Source organism: Cygnus atratus, unplaced genomic scaffold, assembly GCF_013377495.2.
Source record: "Cygnus atratus isolate AKBS03 ecotype Queensland, Australia unplaced genomic scaffold, CAtr_DNAZoo_HiC_assembly HiC_scaffold_140, whole genome shotgun sequence".
Classification (NCBI taxonomy): Eukaryota; Metazoa; Chordata; class Aves; order Anseriformes; family Anatidae; genus Cygnus; species Cygnus atratus.
In genome coordinates, this window is record NW_026109733.1 from 1 (window position 1) to 18947 (window position 18947).

General features: G+C 64.2%; 1 protein-coding gene across 1 annotated transcript; it reads left to right on the plus strand.

Moving 5' to 3' along the window:
• Window positions 1-264: 264 nt before the first annotated feature.
• HUWE1 (HECT, UBA and WWE domain containing E3 ubiquitin protein ligase 1) lies at window positions 265-18795 on the plus strand (the record flags this gene model as incomplete). Its single annotated transcript, XM_035572409.2, is given in 26 exon segments — window positions 265-419; window positions 1382-1469; window positions 1609-1840; window positions 2006-2139; window positions 3180-3391; window positions 4267-4555; window positions 5244-5346; window positions 5828-6380; window positions 7228-7828; window positions 8843-8961; window positions 9300-9456; window positions 9532-9664; window positions 10157-10359; window positions 10491-10618; window positions 11350-11446; window positions 11650-11689; window positions 11691-11803; window positions 12810-13055; window positions 14035-14152; window positions 14262-14402; window positions 15319-15606; window positions 16483-16588; window positions 16862-16979; window positions 17080-17261; window positions 18003-18193; window positions 18634-18795. Coding segments are annotated over 26 exon segments (4850 nt in total), but the record flags the coding sequence as incomplete, so codon positions are not given.
• Between the last annotated feature and the right edge of the window lie 152 nt (window positions 18796-18947).

The following is an 18947-nucleotide window of genomic DNA, read 5'->3' on the forward strand; positions in this document are numbered from 1 at the left end:
TTTGAGCCCCCCCCCAACCTTTTGAGCCCCTCCCCAACCTTTTGAGCCCCCCCCCCGACCTTTTGAGCCCCCCTCCCCAACCTTTTGAGCCCCCCTCCCCAACCTTTTGAGCCCCCCCCCCCGACCTTTTGAGCCCCCTCCCCAACCTTTTGAGTCTCCCCAACTTTTGAGCCCCCCCCCCCCCGACCTTTCGAGCCCCCCCCCCAACCTTTCGAGCCCCCCCTCACGTTTTGAGCCCCCCCCAACCCTATTCCCCCCCCCCAGTGGTGAAGGTGCCCATCCTGGCCCGGCTGGAGGCGCTGCGGGACGAGGAGCTGGACGAGCGGCGGGAGAAGCGGCGGCGGCAGGCGGCCGAGGATGAGGCCAAGGGGACCGAGCGGGGCCCCGAGGACAAGGAGGGCACGGAGGCGGGCGCCCAGGTCCGTTTTCACGTGGGGGGGGGCACATAAAAATCCCCTAAACCACCCCCCCCCCAAAAAAAAACCACCCCCCCCTCCCCTCCTTGCAGCACTAACCCTCCGTTATCCCCCAGGGCGCAGCGCCCAAAGCCGCAAACAGCTCCAGCGACGCCCCCCCGGCAGGTAAACACCCCCCGGAGGTCCCCAAATCCCCCCCCCCAATTAAAAAAAACGTGTCCCCCCGCCCCCCCCACGTGAAACCCGACCCCCCCGACGTGGCACCCCGCGGGTTGAGGTAGTAGATTGTATAGTTGGAGGCTCACACGCCCGTCTCGGAGATAACTATACAGTCTACTGTCTTCCTCGCGGGGCGCACGGCCGCCGCCGGACCCCCCCATTTTGGTCCCTAAACCCCCCCCCAAATTTCTGGGGGGGTCACCGATCCCGTCGTGGGGTGGGGGGGGGCTTCGCCGCCGCCCCCCCCCGCGGCGCACCCGGCGCCCGCCACCCAGGTGAGGGCTGGGTTGCGTTGGTTTATTTGGTTTTTATTTCTTATTTATTTATTTATTGGGGGGGGGGGGGGATATTAAAGGGAGGGGGGGGTGTTTGGGGTGCTGGAGGGGGGGGATTTTGGGGTGGGGGGGGTTGCTGCTGGCCCCGTGGGGGTGAGGTAGTCGGTTGTATTGTTGGGGGGCCGGGATGGGAGCCCCGCGATCGAGGTAACGATGCAGCCGACTACTTTCCCCCGGGGGGACCCCTCGCGGCGGGGGCCCTACGGGGTGGGGGGGGGGGGGGTTCTTTTTTTTGGGGGGGGGGTGGGGGGGCACCCATGGGTGCTGCCAGCGCTGACTCCCCCCCCTTTTACCCCTCCAGAAGCGGCGGGAGAGCCCCCCCCGCCCGGCCCCCACCGCACCCTGGTGATGCTGGAACCGGCCCCTTCCGCCCCCGAGCCCCCCCCTGAAGCCCCCGGCCGCCCCCCCCAGCCCCCCGAGCAAGAAGAGGGGGGGCCGGGGCGGCCCCCCCCGGACGCCGAAGCCACCCAGATGGAGCTGTCGCCCGCTCCCACCATCAGTGAGTGCCATTTTTTGAGGGGGGGGGGCGTTCCGGCATTAATTCGGGGCTGGGGGTGATCTTTTTAAGGTGGGGGGGGGGGGGGGTCCTTAATTTTTTTTAGGGGGGGTCTTCACCGCTGCGTCCCCCCCCCCCGCAGCCTCGCTGTCCCCGGAGCGAGCGGAGGACTCGGACGCGCTGACGGCGGTGAGCAGCGCCCTCGAGGGCTCCCCCATGGACACCTCCAGCCTGGCCTCCTGCACCTTGGAGGAGGCCGGGGGCGGCGAGGCCGGGGGGGCCCCCCCGCCCCCCCAAGGCCCCCCCGGCACCCCCCAGGGCCCCCCGCCCGCCCCCCCGGGCCCCCCTGACGCCTCCCACCCCACCGATGACAGGTAAGAGCCCTCGACCCCATAACGTCCCCGCCGCCCCGTAACATCCCCGCCACCCCGTCGCGTCCTCCGTACCCTTTTTTTTTTGGGCGGGGGGGGGAAGGGGGGGGCGGGCAAGGACACAGCCAAATTTTGGGGTGCCCCCCCCCCCCCCCCCCCCCAAATTAGCTCGCCCCCCGCCTCGTCCTCGGAGAGCTCGTCCACCCGGGACTCGGCCGTCGCCATCTCGGGCGCCGACTCGCGGGGGATCCTGGAGGAGCCGCTGCCCTCCACCAGCAGCGAGGAGGAGGATCCGCTCGCAGGTGGGTGCCACGGCCCCAAACGTGACCCCAAAAGTCCCCACAATATCCCCCAAAAGTCCCCACAATATCCCCCAAAGGTCCCCACAACATCCCCCAAACGTCCCTTAAATATCCCCCCAATGTCCCCCCAGTATCCCCCCAATGTCCCCCGTTGTCCCCCAAACGTCCCCCAAATGTCCTAATGCCTGTGCCCCTTATGGGGTACACGTCCCCGCGTCCCCAAGTCCCTCCCCACATCGCATGGGGGATCCATGTCCTCAAGTCCCCTATGGGGTACGCGTCCCAGTGTCCCTCCCCGTGTCCCCGTGTCCCCTATGGGGTACGCATTCCCATGTCCCCAAGTCCTTCCCCATGTCCCATGGGGGATCCGTGTCCCCATTTCCACTGTGGGGTGCACGTCCCCATGTCCCTCCCTGTGTCCCCATGTGCCCTATGGGGTACACGTCCCCGTGTCCCCAGGTCTTTCCCCATGTCCCATAGGGGATCTGTGTCCCCAAGTCCCTCCCCCGTCCCCACATCCCATAGGGGATCCATGTCCCCTATAGGGTTCATGTACCCAAGTCCCTCCCCCTGTCCCCACATCCCATAGAAGATCCATGTCCCTATGTCCCCTATAGGGTTCATGTCCCCAAGTCCCTCCCCATGTCCCCACATCCCATAGGGGATCCATGTCCCTACATCCCCTATAGGGTTCCTGTCCCCAAGCCCCTCCCCGTGTCCCCTATGGGGTACACATCCCCATGTCCCCAAGTTCTTTCCCATGTCCCATAGGGGAGCCATGTCCACATGTCCCCTATAGGGTTCACGTCCCCAAGTCCTTCCCCGTGTCCCCTGTCGGGTACCCGTCCCCACGTCCCCAAATCCCTCCCCGTATCCCCACATCCCATAGCGGTGTCCCTATGTCCCCAAGGGCTTCCCCCCCTCCCCAGCACCACGGGGGGGGGGGGTCCCCACCCCCACGAGACCCCACCCCCACGAGACCCCATGGGGGGGGGTCCCCACGTCCCCAACGTGTCCCCACCCGTGTCCCCCCCCGGCAGGGATCAGCCTCCCCGAGGGCGTGGACCCCTCGTTCCTGGCGGCGCTGCCGGACGACATCCGCCGGGAGGTGCTGCAGAACCAGCTGGGGATCCGCCCCCCCGCCCGGGCCCCGCCCACCCCCAGCCCCGCCCCCCCGGTGGTGGCCAATCCCGGCCTCACCGAGGTCAGCCCCGAGTTCCTGGCCGCCCTGCCCCCGGCCATCCAGGAGGAGGTGGGTGGGGCTTGGGGGGAGGAGAGGGGCGGGGCCTGGAGGAGTGGGCGGGGTCTGGTGGGTGGGCGGGGTCTGGTGGGGGTGGGGTCTTAATGGGTGGGGCTTTGGGTGGGGTGGTGGTGGGCGGGGCTTGGGACAGGGGTGGGGCTTAACCTGTGGGTTATTGCGGGGGTGTGGTCTGTGATTGGGTGGGGGCTAAAAGTGGGCGGGGTTTGGTGGGTTGGGTGTTTGGGGCGGGGCTTATGGAGTGGGTGGGGCCAAGCGGGGTGGTGGGGATGGGGCTTAGAAAGGGGGTGGGGCTAACCTGTGGATTATTGCAGGGGTGTGGTCTGTGATTGGGTGGGGCCTAAAAGTGGGCGGGGTTTAATGGGTTGGGTGTTCGGGGCGGGGCTTACTGAGTGGGCGGGGCCAAGTGGGTGTGTGGTGTGTTTAGGGGCAGGGCCTGGGGAGGGGGTGGGGCTAAACGGGCTGTATTAGGCTATAGGGGGTGGGGTGTTCTTGGGGGCGGAGCCAAATCAGGGGGCGGGGCTAAAGTGGGTGTGGTTAAAGTGGGTGAGGCCGGCACCTTTGGGGGCGGAGTCTGTCTGGGGGCGGGGCCTGGCTGGGACACTTGGTACTGGGTGGGGTGCTGAGGGGGCGGGGCCTTTGCATTGGGGGTGTGGTTTATCTGACAGTGGGCGTGGTTTATCTGAAATGGGTGTGGCCTGGCATGGGGCGGGGCTTGCTGCCCATTGTGGGGGGTTAACCCCTTCATCCCCAGAGCCCTCCTGTAACGGGGTGGGGGGTGTGGTTTATCGGGGGCGTGGCTTGTGTGGGCGTGGCCTCTGCGGGCGTGGCCAACTCGGTGGGTGTGGCTAACCCGGTGGGCGCGGCAGGTGCTGGCGCAGCAGCGGGCGGAGCAGCAGCGGCGGGAGCTGGCGCAGGCGACGAGCTCGGACGCCCCCATGGACCCGGTGACCTTCATCCAGACGCTGCCCTCGGAGCTGCGGCGCTCGGTGCTGGAGGACATGGAGGACAGCGTGCTGGCCGTCATGCCGCCCGACATCGCCGCCGAGGCCCAGGCCCTGCGGCGCGAGCAGGAGGCCCGCCAGCGGCAGCTCATGCACGAGCGCCTCTTCGGCCACTCCAGCACCTCCGCGCTCTCCGCCATCCTCCGCAGCCCCGGTGAGGAGCGCGGCGCGGCCTCCCCTCCGTCCCGGCCTCCTCCCCTCCGTCCCGGCCTCCTCCCCTCCGTCCCGGCCTCCTCCCCTCCGTCCTGGCCTCCTCCTGTCTCCCGTCCTTGCCCTGTCCTCGTCCTGACCTCCCAAGGCCATGCAATGTCCCTTGGCCTCTCCCGGCCTCCCCCACCGTCTCCCAGCCTCCATCTTCTCGTGACACCTTTCTCCCTCTCACGATGTTCCCCAGCCTCCTCTGGCCCCCTTAATGCTTTCCCGTCGTCCTCCGTCTCCTCGTGGCACCCTTGATGTTCTTCTAGCCCCTGTCGCTCACTCCTGGTGCTCCTCATCCTCTCCTGATGTCCTCCATCCTCTCCTAGCATCCCAAATCCTCTCCTGACGTCCTCCGTTCCCTCTCGGCACCCCAAATCCCCTCCTGACGTCCGTCCATCCTCTCCTAGCACCCCAAATCCTCTCCTGACGTCCTCCGTTCCCTCTCGGCACCCCAAATCCTCTCCTGACGTCCTCCATTCTCTCCTGACACCCCAACTCTCTTTTTATCGTCCCTTCTCCTCTCCCGACACCCCCGTATTTCCTCTCGCACCCCCGCCCCCAAGCCCCTTGGACCCCGAAACCCCATGCCCCCAAAACACTGTACCCCCCGACCCAGCGCCCCCGTAACGCCGCTGTCTCCGCAGCCTTCACCAGCCGGCTGAGCGGGAACCGGGGGGTGCAGTACACCCGCCTGGCCGTGCAGCGGGGCGGCACCTTCCACATGGGGGGCAGCAGCAGCCACAGCAGGTACGTGCAGGGGGGCGGAACCCGGCCCCACGGGGAGTTAAGGGGGGCCCCGCAAGGTTTGGGAGAGCCTCACGAGGTTCTGGGGAGCCCCACGAGCATCTGGGGAGCTCAGCAAGGTTCTGGGGAGCTCCTCGAGGTCCTTTGGAGCCCCACGGGGTTCTGGGGAGCCCTGTTATCATCTGGAGAGCCCCACGAGCATCTGGGGAGTTCCCCAAGGTCCTTTGAAGCTCCCTAAGCTTCTGGGGAGCCCCACAAGTATTTAGGGAGCCCCCCGAGCTCCCGAGGAACCTCCTGAGCACCTGGGGAGCCCCACGACGTTCTGGGGGGAGGTGACCAAAACTTCCGGGGGATTTTCCCAAGCTGTTGGGGGAGCAACATGACCTCTTGGGGGATCTTCCCAAGCTTTTGGGGATCTTCCCAAGCTTTTGGGGAGCAACACGAGGTTTTGGGGCGCTTCCCCCACCGATTTCTCCCCCCGCAGACCCTCGGGGAGCAGCGTGGACAGCCTCCTGCGCCTCCGGGGCCGGCTGCTGCTGGACCACGAAGCCCTCTCGTGCCTCCTGGTGCTGCTCTTCGTGGACGAGCCCAAGCTGAACACCAGCCGGCTCCACCGCGTCCTCCGCAACCTCTGCTACCACGCGCCCACCCGGGGCTGGGTGGTGCGCAGCCTCCTCTCCATCCTCCAGCGCAGCAGCGAGAGCGAGCTTTGCCTCGAAGCCCCCCGCGCCCCCCCGGCCCCCGAAGAACAACGTCCTCAGCGACGTGCCGGAGCCCGAACCGGCGCGACCGAGCCTCGAGCCCTCGATTTATTGCACCGGGTCGAAGCTCGAAGCTCCGGGCAGCTCTCCTGGCTTTCCGTGTCCATGGACGCCGCCCTCGGGTGCCGAACCAACATCTTCCAGATCCAGCGGGCTCCCGGGAGGAAGCACACGGAGAAGCACGCCGCCGCCGCCGGCTCCGCCGTCCACATCCACCCCCAGGCCGCCCCTGTCGTCTGCCGCCACGTCCTCGACACCCTCATCCAGCTGGCCAAGGTGAGCCGGGGGTTGGGGTTGGGGGGCTCTGGAGGACCTCGGGGTGCTCTGGGGGACGTCTTGGGGGTGTTTGGGTGCTCCTTGTTGGAGCTCGGGGGGATTTGGGGGGCTCTGGAGGACGTCTTTGGGGTGTTTGGGTGCTCCTGATTGGAACTCGGGGGCTTTCGGGTGCTTTGGAGCATATTGGGGTTCTCTGGAGCATGTCTTGGGAGTGTTCGGGTGCTCCTCGTTGGACCCTGGGGGGATTTGGGGTGCTCTGGAATACCTTGGGGTGCTCTGGAGCACGTCTTGAGGGTGTTGGGTTGCTCCTGAATGGAGCTTTGGGGGATTTGGGGTGCTCTGGAGGACCTTGGGGTGCTCTGGAGCACAACTTGGGGGTGTTGGGTTGCTCCTGAATGGAGCTTTGGGGGATTTGGGGTGCTCTGGAGGACCTCGGGGTGCTCTGGAGCATGTCTCAGGGGTGTTTGGGTGCTCCTTGTTGGAGTTTGAGGGGATTTGGGGTGCTCTGGAGCCCGTTTTGGGAGTGTTGGGATGATCCTAATCAGAGCTCAGGGGGATTTGGGGTGCTCTGGAGGACATCTTGCGGGTGTTTGGGTGCTCCTGGTTGGACCTTGGGGGAATTTGGGGTGCTCTGGAGGACATCTTGGGGGTGTTTGGGTGCTCCTGGTTGGAGTTTGAGGGGATTTGGGGTGCTCTGGACCACCTTGGGGTGCACCAGACCCCACTGGGGTGCACCGGGCCATACTGGGGAGCCACCTGGGGGCCCCCAGGTGCACGTGGCGGGGGTTCAATTCTCCATTTTTCCTTTTTGTAACTTTTTTTTTTTTTTCTTCCTCTTTTCCTCCAGGTCTTCCCCAGCCACTTCACCCAGCAGCGGGGCCGGGAAGCGGCGAGCGACGGCGAGCGGGACCGCGGCGGCGGGGGCACCGGCCCCAAAACGGGGGGCAGCCCTTGCCCGTCGGGGGGCGCCCCCCAAACCGTTACCGCTACCGCCACCACCTCCGTCACCGGGCCGGGGGGGCTCTCCACCGATTTTTGGGACCTCCTGGTCAAGCTGGACAACATGAACGTCAGCCGCAAAGGCAAAGGCTCGGCAAAAGCGGGGCCGGGGGCCGGGGGTCCCGAGGGGGAAGCTTTGGGGTTGGGGCTGGAGGCGTCCCCGCTGGGGCAGCTGATGAACATGTTGTCCCACGGCGTCATCCGCCGCAGCGCCCTCCTCACCGAAAAGCTCCTGCGCCTCCTCTCCCTCATCTCCATCGCCCTCCCCGAGGGGGGGAAAGGGGGAGAAGGGGCGGCCGCCCCCCCCGGAACCGGGGCCGGTGCTGCTGCCGCTGCCGGGGGTCCCCCCGGTGCCCCCAGCCCGCCCGCGGTGACGCCGGCCGGGGCGGCGGCCGGGGCGGCCGTGGCGAGCGGTGGGACGGCGGCAGGCGGCGGCGGTGCGGCGGCCGGTGAGTTGTGGGGGAGAGGGGAACGGGGTGGGGAGAGGGGAACGGGGACGGGGAGGGGTAAAAGGGGACGGGGAGAGGGGGACGGGGAGGGGTAAAAGGGGACGGGGAGCGGGGAACGGGGACGGGGAGCGGGGAATGGGGTGGGGAGAGGGGAATGGGGTGGGGAGGGGGTAAAAGGGGACGGGGAGAGGGGAACGGGGACGGGGAGAAGGGAACGGGGACGGGGGGGGGTAAAAGGGGATGGGGAGAGGGGAACGGAGACAGGAAGAGGGGAATGGGGTGGGGAGAGGGAAAAGGGACGGGGAGAGGGGAATGGGGACGGGGAGATGGGAGTGGGGACAGGGAAAGGGAAAAAAGGGGATGGGGAGGGGGTAAAAGGGGACAGGGAGGGGGGAAAAGGGGATGGGGAGAGGGGAACGGGGACAGGGAAAGGGAAAAAAGGAGATGGGGAGGGGGTAAAAGGGGATGGGGAGAGGGGAACGGGGATGGGGAGAGGGGAAAAGGGGACGGGGAGAGGGGAGTGGGGATGGGGAGATGGTGAACGGGGACAGGGAAAAGGAAAAAAGGGGACGGGGAGGGGGAAATGGGGACAAGGAGATGGGAACAGGGCCAGGGAAAGGGAAAAAATGGGAAGGGGAGGGGGTAAAAGGGGATGGGGAGAGGGGAATGGGACGGGGAAAGGGGAAATGGGATGGGGAGAGGGGAAAAAGGGGATGGGAGAGAAGAAAAAGGGGACGGGGAGAGAAGAAAAAGGGGATGGGGAGAGGGAAATGGGGGGAGGGAAATGGGAGAGGGGAAAAGGGATAGGAGGAAAGGGAAATGGGGATGGGGAGAGGGGAAAAAGGGGACGGGGAGAGGGAGAGGGATGGGGAGAGGGGAAAACAGGATGGGGAGAGAGAAAAGGGATGGAGATGGGGACAAGTATTGGGATGGGGAGATGGAAGCGAGGTGGAGACGAAGAAGGGGACACAAACGGGGGCAGGGCGTGATCGTGGCCACCCCGTCTGTCCCCAGCTCCCACCAAGAGCGCCAAGTCCCCGGCCAAGGGGGGTGAGGGGGGTGGCGGGGGCAGCCCGGACCCCCGCATGGCGGCCACGGGACTGACCGAGAGCCAGCTGCAGCTGTCGGTGGAGGTGAGTTGAGGGGCTGGGGGCTTACGGGGCGGGACAAGAGGGGGGGCACGGGGTTTGGGGCATCCCCAACTCCCCCTTTTTGGCCTCGACGCGACCTCCTCTTTTTGGCCTCGACGCCTCCTTCTTTTTGGCCTCGAGGCCTTCTTTTTTCGGCCTCGACGCCTCCTTTTTCTTGGCCTCGACGGACGCCTCCCTTTTCTTGGCCTCGACGCCTCCTTTTTTTACTTGGATGCCTCCCTTTTTCTGGCCTCGACGCCCCCTTTTCCGGCCTCGACGCCCCCTTTTCTGCCCTCACCGCCTCCTTTTGTTGTACCCAACGCCTCCTCTTTGCCCCCAAGGTGCTGACGTCGCACTCGTGCTCGGAGGAAGGCCTGGAGGACGCGGCCAACGTCCTCCTGCAGCTCTCGCGGGGCGACCCCGGCACCCGCGACACCGTCCTGCGCCTCCTGCTCAGCGGCGCCCGCCAGCTGGGTGCCACCCTCTGCCGGCAGATCGGTGAGGGTCCCGCCGCCGCGGGGAACCCCGGGGGGGTCGTGGGGGTCCCGCTGACGTCCCCCCCCCCTTCACCAGGCACGCTGCTGGCGGAGCTGCGGGAGTACAACCTGGAGCAGCAGCGGCGGGCGCAGAGCGAGGCCCCGTCCCCCGAGGGGCTCCCCGACGAGCAGCCCCCCAGCGCCAAGCTCAAGGGGAAGATGCAGAGCCGGTGAGCGGCCCCCGCGGCCCCCCCCCCGGGGTCCCCGAGCTGCCTCTGGTGGTCTCTGCATCCCCCCAGCCTGTTAACTCTTGGCCCTACTGATAGCTCCTGGCCCTACTGATAAAACCTTACGTTAACTCTTGTCCCTACTGATGAAACTTTTCCCTCCTGTTAACTCTTGGCCCTACTGATGTAACTTTCGCCTCCTGTTAACTCTTGTCCCTACTGATAACTCTTGTTCATGCCATTAATTCCTGGCCCTCCTGTTAACTCTTGTCCCTACTGATGTAACTTTTCCCTCCTGTCAACTCTCGTCCCTACGGATTTAGCTCTCACCCCTACTGATACAACTCTCACGCTTCTGTTAACTCGTGTCCCTACTGATACAACTTGTGCCTCTTCCCGTTAACTCTCGCCCCTGCTGTTAACCCTTGCCCCTACTGACACCCCTTCTCCCTCCCACCGCCCCCCACCCCCTCTAACGCCTGCCGACCCCCCCAGCTTCGACACGGCGGAGAGCGTGGTGATCGTGGCCTCGCAGAAGCGGGCGCTGGGCGGGCGGGAGCTGCAGCTGCCCTCCATGTCGGTGCTCACCTCCAAGACCTCCACGCAGCGCTTCTTCCTCCGCGTCCTGCAGGTCATCATCCAGCTCCGCGACGACACCCGCCGCGCGCACAAGAAAGCCAAGCAAGCCGGGCGCCTGGGTAAGGACCTGGGCAGGGGGGAGGACGCAACGGTGCTGGGAACCCCCCCGCTTTGTTTTTTTTTTTTTTTTTTCCCTCCGTCCCCCACCCTGGACCCAAGTTTTGGGGAGGCTGACGCCCTGTCCTCGCAGGTGCCGGGGGCCTCGGGGCGGCTGGCAGCATCCAGGCCGCCGTCCGGCAGCTGGAGGCCGAGGCCGACGCCATCATACAAATGGTACGTGAGGGCCAGAGGGCCCGGAGGCAGCAGCAGGCAGACACGGTTAGCACGGCCTCGCCCCCCGCATCCTCCCCCTTCAGCCTCCTCTTCCTCCTCCTCCTCCTCCATCGCGTCCTCCGTTCCCTTCCCGCGCTGCCTCTTCGTCCTCTCCTTCGTCCTCCGTCTCCTCCCTTCCCTTCCTGTGCTGCCTTCCTCTCTTGCTTCTCCCTCCTTACCCCATTCCCCCCATGGCCTTCCTCCCTCTTCATCCTCCTCCTCCTCGTCACGCTACTTCCTTTCCTCCTCTTCTTCCAGCCTCATCCTTCCCTCCTGCTCCTTTCCATTCCTGCGCTGCCTCCTCTCCTGCTTCTCCCCTACCCCATTTACCCCACAACCTTCCTCCCTCTTCATCCTCAACCTCCTCTTCCTCCACTCCCTTCCCCCCCTGCCTCCTCTTGCTTCTCCCCTTCCCCATTCACCCCACAACCTTCCTCCCTCTTCATCCTCAACCTCCTCCTCTGTTTTTTTTCTTCCACTGCCTCCTTTCTTCCTCCTCTCCCCCAGCCTTCCTCCCTCCTCCTCTTCATCCTCATCTTCCCTCCTCCTCCTCGTCCTCCTCCATCCCACGCTGCCACCAACCTCCTCCCCTTCCTCCCCATCCCCTCCTCCTCTCCCCATCCCCATCCTGCACGTCCCCCTACACCGGTTTGGGGGTCGGTGGGGGGGGCTGGGGGTGGCGCAGGGTCCCTGGGGGCCCCCCCTAACCCCCCCACCCCTGTCCCCCCCCCCACCAGTCGGAGGCCGGGCCGGCGGACGGCGCTCCCCGCCGCGACGAGTCGCCCATGGACGTGGACCAGCCCTCGCCCGCCCCCCAGGACGCCCCCTCTGTGGGTGAGTGAGCCCCCTCCCCAGTTCAAACCAGTTCCCCCCCCCCCGACTTTGAACTGGTTCCCCTCCCAGTTTGCCCCACCTGGGGGGAACCGGGGTGCTCCCAGTCCCTACTGGGTGTACGGAAGGGGTCGGCGGCGCTGTGGGGCTGTGACCCCGTGTGTGTTTCCCCCCCCCAACCGCTAACCCTAAACCTCCCCCCCCAGGTTCGGAGGGGTCGCAGGGGGGGGAGCGGGATGAGCGGCCCCCCCCCGGAGCTGCCCCTGCTGAGCGAGCAGCTGTGCCTGGACGAGCTGTGGGACATGCTGGGGGAGTGCCTGAAGGAGCTCGAGGAGTCCCACGACCAGCACGCCGTGCTCGGTGCGGGGCTGGGGGGGCTCGGGGGGGGGGGGTTGGGGGGTGGGGAAGGTGCTTTTGGGGGGCTTTGGCGAGTCACGGAGGGGTTTGGGGGGCTTAGGGGTGGATTAAGGGGATGGGAAGGGGCTTTTAGGAGGGCTTTGGGAGGATTAGGGATGGGAAGGGGCTTTTGGGGGGGGGCTTGGGGGGTCATGGAAAGGTTTGTGGGGGTTAGGGAAGGATTAAGAGGATGGGAAGGGGCTTTTGGGGGGGCTTTTGGGGGGATTAGGGATGGATTAAGGGGATAGGAAGGGGATTTGGGGGGGCTTTGGGGGGATTAGGGATGGGAAGGAGCTTTTGGGGGCGCTTGGGGGGTCACGGAGGGGTTTGGGGGGTTTAGGGGTGGATTAAGGGGATGGGAGGGGGCTTTTGGGGGGATTAGGGATAGATTAAGGGGATGGGAAGAGGTTTTTGGGAGGTCTTTGGGGGGATTAGGGATGGATTATGGGGATGGGAAGGGGCTTTTGTGGGTTCTTGGGATTAGGGATGGATTAAGGGGCTGGGAAGGGGTTTTGGGGAGGTCTCTGAAGGGATTAGGGATGGATTATGGGGATAGGGGTGGGCTTTGGGGGGTTAGGGATGGATTAAGGGGATGGGAAGGGGCTTTTGGGGGTTCTTCAGGGGGATTAGGAATGGATTAAGGGGATAGGGGTGGGCTTTGAGGGTTAGGGTTGGATTAAGGGGATGGGAAGGGTCATTTGGGAGGTGCTTTGGGGCTCAGGGAGGGATTCGGGGGGGTCGGGGTGGATAAAGGGGATGGGGAGGGGCTTTTGGGGGGTCAGGGAGCGGTTTTGAGGATGTGAAGAAGCTTTTGAGGCAGTCTTTTGGTTTCAGAGACAGGTTTTGAGGACAGGAAGGGACTTTTGGGGAACGCTTCGGGCATCGGGGCTCTCTTAGGATCCTCGGATCCCACCCCCAACCCCCAGCACCGCTTTGGGGGTCCCTTAACCCCCTTAATCCCCCCCCCCAGTGCTGCAGCCGGCGGTGGAAGCCTTCTTCTTGGTGCACGCCACGGAGCGGGAGAGCAAGCCCCCGGTGCGGGACACCCGCGAGAGCCAGCTGGCCCACATCAAGGACGAGCCCCCCCCGCTGTCCCCGGCCCCCCTGACCCCCGCCACCCCCTCCTCGCTCGACCCCTTCTTCTCCCGCGAGCCTTCCTCCATGCACATCTCGGCCAGCCTGCCCCCCGACACCCAGAAATTCCTGCGCTTCGCCGGTGAGGGGCTTTTTTGGGGGGGTTGGGGGGGGGCTGGGAAGGGGTTTGGGGGGATTTGGGGGGGCGGTTGGGATGGTTTGGGGGGGCTGGGAAGTGGTTTGGGGGGTTCGGAACTCATTGAGGGGGGCAGGAAGGGGGTTTGGGGGGGCATCTGGGATGGTTTGGGGGGGGCTGGAAGGGGTTTTAGGGGGGTAGGGACTAATTGAGAGGGGCAGGAAGGGGTTTGGGGGGGCTGGGAAAGGGGTTGGGGGGGCTGGAATCGTTTTGGGGGAGTGGGAATGGGTTTTTAGGGAGGTTGGGGGGGTCAGGACCAATTGAGGGGGACAGGAAGGGGATTTGGGGGAATTTGGGGGGGTCAGGGACCAATCGAGGTGGGCAGGAAGGGGATTTAGGGGTTCAGGGATTAATTGAGGGGGGCAGGAAGGGGATTTGGGGAGACTGGGGTGGATTGGGGGGGCGGGAAGGGGTTTGGGGGGGTTAGGAACTCATTGAGAGGGGCAGGAAGGGGGTTTAGGGGTGAGGAGCCAATTGAGGGGGCCAATTGAGGGAGATTTGGGGGATCTGGGGTGGTTGGGGGGGCTGGGAAGGGGGTTGGGGGGGGCAGGGACTAATTAAGGGGGTCAGGAGGAGGGTTTGGGGGGGATTTGGGGGTCTGGGATTGTTTGGGCATAGACCTTGGACTTTGGGAGGGGATTTGGGGGGTCTGGAACCAATTTCGGGGGGGTGGGGAGGGGATTTGGGCTCCAGGGATAGTTTTGGGGCATCCTAAGGGCCTTTGGGGTGCCAGGCAGCATTTGGGGAGGGGTCCACAGCCCCTCTGTTCAATTCCCACCCCCCAGCACCTCCAGAGCTGCTTTTGGGGTTCTGAGCACCTCGAGCCACCCTCAAACCTCCAAAACACCCCAGGGGGAGCCCGTCCCCATTTCGGGGTGCGTTCCAACCCTCCCAAACAAAACCCAACCCCCTTGCCCCCCCCCAGAAACCCACCGGACGGTGCTGAACCAGATCCTGCGCCAGTCCACCACCCACCTGGCCGACGGCCCCTTCGCCGTCCTCGTCGACTACATCCGCGTCCTCGACTTCGACGTCAAGCGCAAGTACGGGGCGGCGCCGGGATTTGGGGTCGGGATCCCCCTTAGCAGCCCCAAATCCCCCGTTTTGTCCTTTTTTTTTTTTTTTTTTGATTTTTTTTTTCCCCTTTCCCAGGTATTTTCGGCAGGAGCTGGAGCGGCTGGACGAGGGGCTGCGCAAGGAGGACATGGCCGTGCACGTCCGCCGCGACCACGTCTTCGAGGACTCGTACCGCGAGCTGCACCGCAAGTCCCCCGAGGAGATGAAAAACCGACTGTGAGCCCCCCCCCCCGGCCGCCCCCAGGGGACCCCGAGGGGACCCCAAGGATGGGGGCACAGCCGAGACCATGCCCAAGTGCCAGGGATTGGGTTTGGGGAGATCTGTAGGGTCAGGTTTTGGGGTGTTTGGTGGTCCCCCAAGTCTACTTCAGGGGTCATGAGATGGGTTTTGGGTTGTGGGAGATCCTTAGGGTCCGGTTTTGGGGTGCCTGGTGGTCCTATAATTCTACTTCAGTGGTTGTGTAATGGGTTTTGGGGTGTGGGGGATCCATAGGGCAAGGTTTTGGGGCGCTTGGTGACACCCAGATACTACATGAGGGGTTGTGGGATGAGTTTGGGGTTGTGGGAGATCCAAAGGGTCAGGTTTTGGGGTGCTCGGTGGTCCCACAAGTCTACTTCAGGGGTTGTGGGATGGGTTTGGGGGCATGGGAGATTTATAGGGCCATTTTTTGGGTGTACACAAGGTTCTCCCAGCCTGCATTAGAGGATTTGGGGGACTCCAGAGACTGGTTTGGGACTTCTGTGGGATCTACAGGACCATGTTTTGGGGTCATGGGGTCCCCCAGGACTTGTGTGTTGGGTTATGTGGGACCATGGGGCTGTTCTTTGGGTTGTGTGAGTTCCCTAGGACCATGTTTTGGGGTCCATGGCGTCCCCCAGGACTGCGTATGGGGATATTGGGGACCATGAGGCTAGTTTTCGGGTTGCATGAGTTCCCCAGGACCATGTTTTGGGGTCCACAGGGCCCCCCAGGGCTGAGTTAGGAGTCAGTGAAGCCCAAGATTTGGGGTTTGGGTTACGCAAGCTCTGAAGGAGCCCATCTTTGGGGTCTGTGGGGTCTCAGCGCCACCGCCGGACCGAGGGGCTCCATTTAGGGGACCCCCCCTGACCCACCCCGCTCCCCGCCCCGCAGATACATCGTCTTCGAGGGCGAGGAGGGCCAGGACGCCGGGGGGCTGCTGCGCGAGTGGTACATGATCATCTCACGGGAGATGTTCAACCCCATGTACGCGCTGTTCCGCACCTCGCCGGGCGACAGGGTCACCTACACCATCAACCCCTCGTCCCACTGCAACCCCAACCACCTCAGCTACTTCAAGTTTGTGGGGCGCATCGTGGCCAAGGCCGTCTACGACAACCGCCTGCTCGAGTGTTACTTCACCCGCTCCTTCTACAAGCACATCCTGGGCAAGTCCGTCCGGTAAGGCTGCGACGCGGGGTGCTGGACCCTGACTGTAGGGGGGGTGGACCCCACCACGAGGTGCTGGACCCAACTGTAGGGTGCTGAACTCAACTACGGGGTGCTGGATTCCAACTGCAGGGTGCTGAACTCAACCACAAGGTGGTGGACCCCAACTGTAGGGTGGTGGATCCCAACTGTAGGGTATTGAACTCAACTACAGGGTGCTGGGCCCTGGCTATAGGGGTACTAGAACCCAACTATAGGGTGTTGAACTCAACTACAAGGTGTTGGACCCCAACTATAGGGTGGTGGACCCCAACTTATAGGGTGTTGAACTCAACCATGGGGTGGTGGACCCTAACTGTAAGGGGTTGGACCCCAACTATAGGGTGGTGGACCCCTACTATAGGTTGGTAGACCCCTACTGTAGGTTGGTAGACCCTCACCTATAAGGTGTTGGACTCAACCATGAGGTGGTGGACCCCAACTATAGGGTGTTGAACTCAACTACAGGTTGGTCGACCCCAACTATAGGGTGTCGAACCCAAAATACAAGGTGTCGAACCCCAACTATAGGGTGTTGAACCCCAACCACGAGGTGTCAAGCCATAATTAAGAGGTGTTGAGCCCCATTTTATAGGGTGCTGAATTCCAACCGCGGGGTGTTGAACCCCACCATGAGGTGTCAAACCCCAGCTCTAGGGTGGTGAACCCCCCCAAAAAGGCGTTGAACCCCCCAAAAAGGCGTTGAACCCCCCAAAAAAGGTGTTGAAACCCCCCAGAAAAGGCGTTGAACCCCAAAAAAAGGCGTTGAACCCCTAAAAAGGTGTTAAACCCCCAAAAAAGGTTCTGGACTCCCCAAAAAAAGTTGCTGACCCCCCTTTTCCGTCGCAGGTACACGGACATGGAGAGCGAGGACTACCACTTCTACCAGGGCCTGGTCTACCTGCTGGAGAACGATGTCTCCACCCTGGGCTACGACCTCACCTTCAGCACCGAGGTGCGCGGGGAGGGGGGGGAGGGACACTGATGTCCCCACGCCACCCCCTTTTGGGGACAGGGGGACACCCCAAAACCCAGCTCCCCAGCACCCTGCACCTCCCCTCGGTCTCCTTGGGTTACTCCTGGGGGTGGTTGCTCCTGCTCTGGGGCTGTCCCCTCTGTCCCAGGGGTGTCCCTTCTGTCTCGGGGGGTGTCCCCTCTGTCCCGGGGGTGTCCCCAAGGTGTCCCCTCAGTCCCGGGGCCGTCCCCTTCACCCCACGGCCGCCCCCAGGTGCAGGAGTTCGGGGTGTGCGAGGTGCGGGACCTGAAACCCAACGGAGCCAATGTGCTGGTGACGGAGGAGAACAAGAAGGAGTACGTCCACCTCGTCTGCCAGATGCGCATGACCGGTGAGGAGGGTCCTTTTGGGGTCCTTTTGGGGTCTGGGGGGGTCCCGTTAGGGGGTGTCGCGGCCCAGCAACCCCCCTGACCACCCTCCCCGTCCCGCAGGAGCCATCAGGAAGCAGCTGGCCGCCTTCTTGGAGGGCTTCTACGAGATCATCCCCAAGCGCCTCATCTCCATCTTCACGGAGCAGGAGCTGGAGCTGCTCATCTCGGGGCTGCCCACCATCGACATCGACGACCTCAAGGCCAACACCGAGTACCACAAATACCAGGGCAACTCCATCCAGGTTGGGCTTCACCCCCCCAAAAAAAACCCTAAGCATCCTCTCGGGGGAGGAGGTTCTGGGGGGCAAACACCAGGGCAACTCCATCCAGGTGGGCTTCACCCCCAAAAAAAACCCTAAGCATCGTCTCAGGGGAGGGTTTCTGGGGGCAAATATCAGGGCAACTCCATCCAGGTGGGCTTCACCCCCCCCAAAAAACCCTACAAGTCCTCCTGGGGGAGGTTCTGGGGGCAAATTCCAGGGCAACTCCATCCAGGTGGGCTTCACCCCCAAAAAAAACCCGAAGCATCCTCTCAGGGGAGGGTTTCGGGGGGCAAATTCCAGGGTAACTCCGTCCAGGTGGGCTTCACCCCCAAAAAAAACCCTAAGCATCCTCTCAGGGGAGGGTTTTGGGGGGCAAATTCCAGGGCAACTCCATCCAGGTGGGCTTCACCCCCAAAAAAAAACCTACAAGTCCTCCTGGGGGAGGTTCTGGGGACAAATTCCAGGGCAACTCCATCCAGGTGGGCTTCACCCCCAAAAAAAACCCTACAAGTCCTCCTGGGGGAGGTTCTGGGGACAAATTCCAGGGTAACTCCATCCAGGTGGGCTTCACCCCCAAAAAAACCCTACAAGTCCTCCTGGGGGAGGTTCTGGGGACAAATTCCAGGGCAACTCCATCCAGGTGGGCTTCACCCCCAAAAAAAACCCGAAGCATCCTCTCAGGGGAGGGTTTTTGGGGCTGACGAGCCTTCCGCCCCGCAGATCCAGTGGTTCTGGCGGGCGCTGCGCTCCTTCGACCAGGCGGACCGCGCCAAGTTCCTGCAGTTCGTGACGGGGACGTCCAAGGTGCCCCTGCAGGGCTTCGCCGCCCTCGAGGGCATGAACGGCATCCAGAAGTTCCAGATCCACCGCGACGACCGCTCCACCGACCGCCTGCCCTCGGCGCACACCTGGTGGGGGCAACGGGGGACACACGGGGACGTGGGGGGACACGGAGGGACGGGGGAGAGGGGAAGGGATGGGGATGGAGGGCGTGAAGGTGGGGGGATTGGGGACGGGGGGATTGGGGCCGTGGGGATGGGGACGCGATGAGGTGGGACATGGGGATGGAGGGCACAAAGGTGGGGGGAGAGGGGCCGTGGGGATGGGGACAGTGAGGTGGGACATGGGGACAGGGACAGGGGCCACGAGGACCTGGCCAGGAGGTGGGGTGGGGGCAGGGGACACAGGGACAGAGGACGTAGGGACAGGAGGACACGGGGACAAAGGGGATGAAGGGCTGGAGGCCATGGGGACGTAGGGCTGGGGGGGGACCCAACTGGGGGGCACACGGGGGGGCTGCCGGAGGGGTGGGGACCCCGCGGGGACCCAGCGGTGACCCCGCGCCCCCCAGCTTCAACCAGCTGGACCTGCCGGCCTACGAGAGCTACGAGAAGCTGCGGCAGATGCTGCTGCTGGCCATCCAGGAGTGCTCCGAGGGCTTCGGGCTGGCGTAGCCCCCCCGGGACCCCCCCGGGACCCCCGGCGCGGGACGAGAGATGGCTATAAATATATATATATATTTTTTGGTTTCGTTGGCTTTTTTTTTTTTTTTTTTTCCTCCCTCCCCTCCCCCTCATCCTCTCCGTTGCCCCCCCCCCCCCCCCCCCGCCCCCTGCCTTTCTTCTCCTCGGTTTTTGCTCTTTTTTGTGAGGTTTGAGGTTTTTT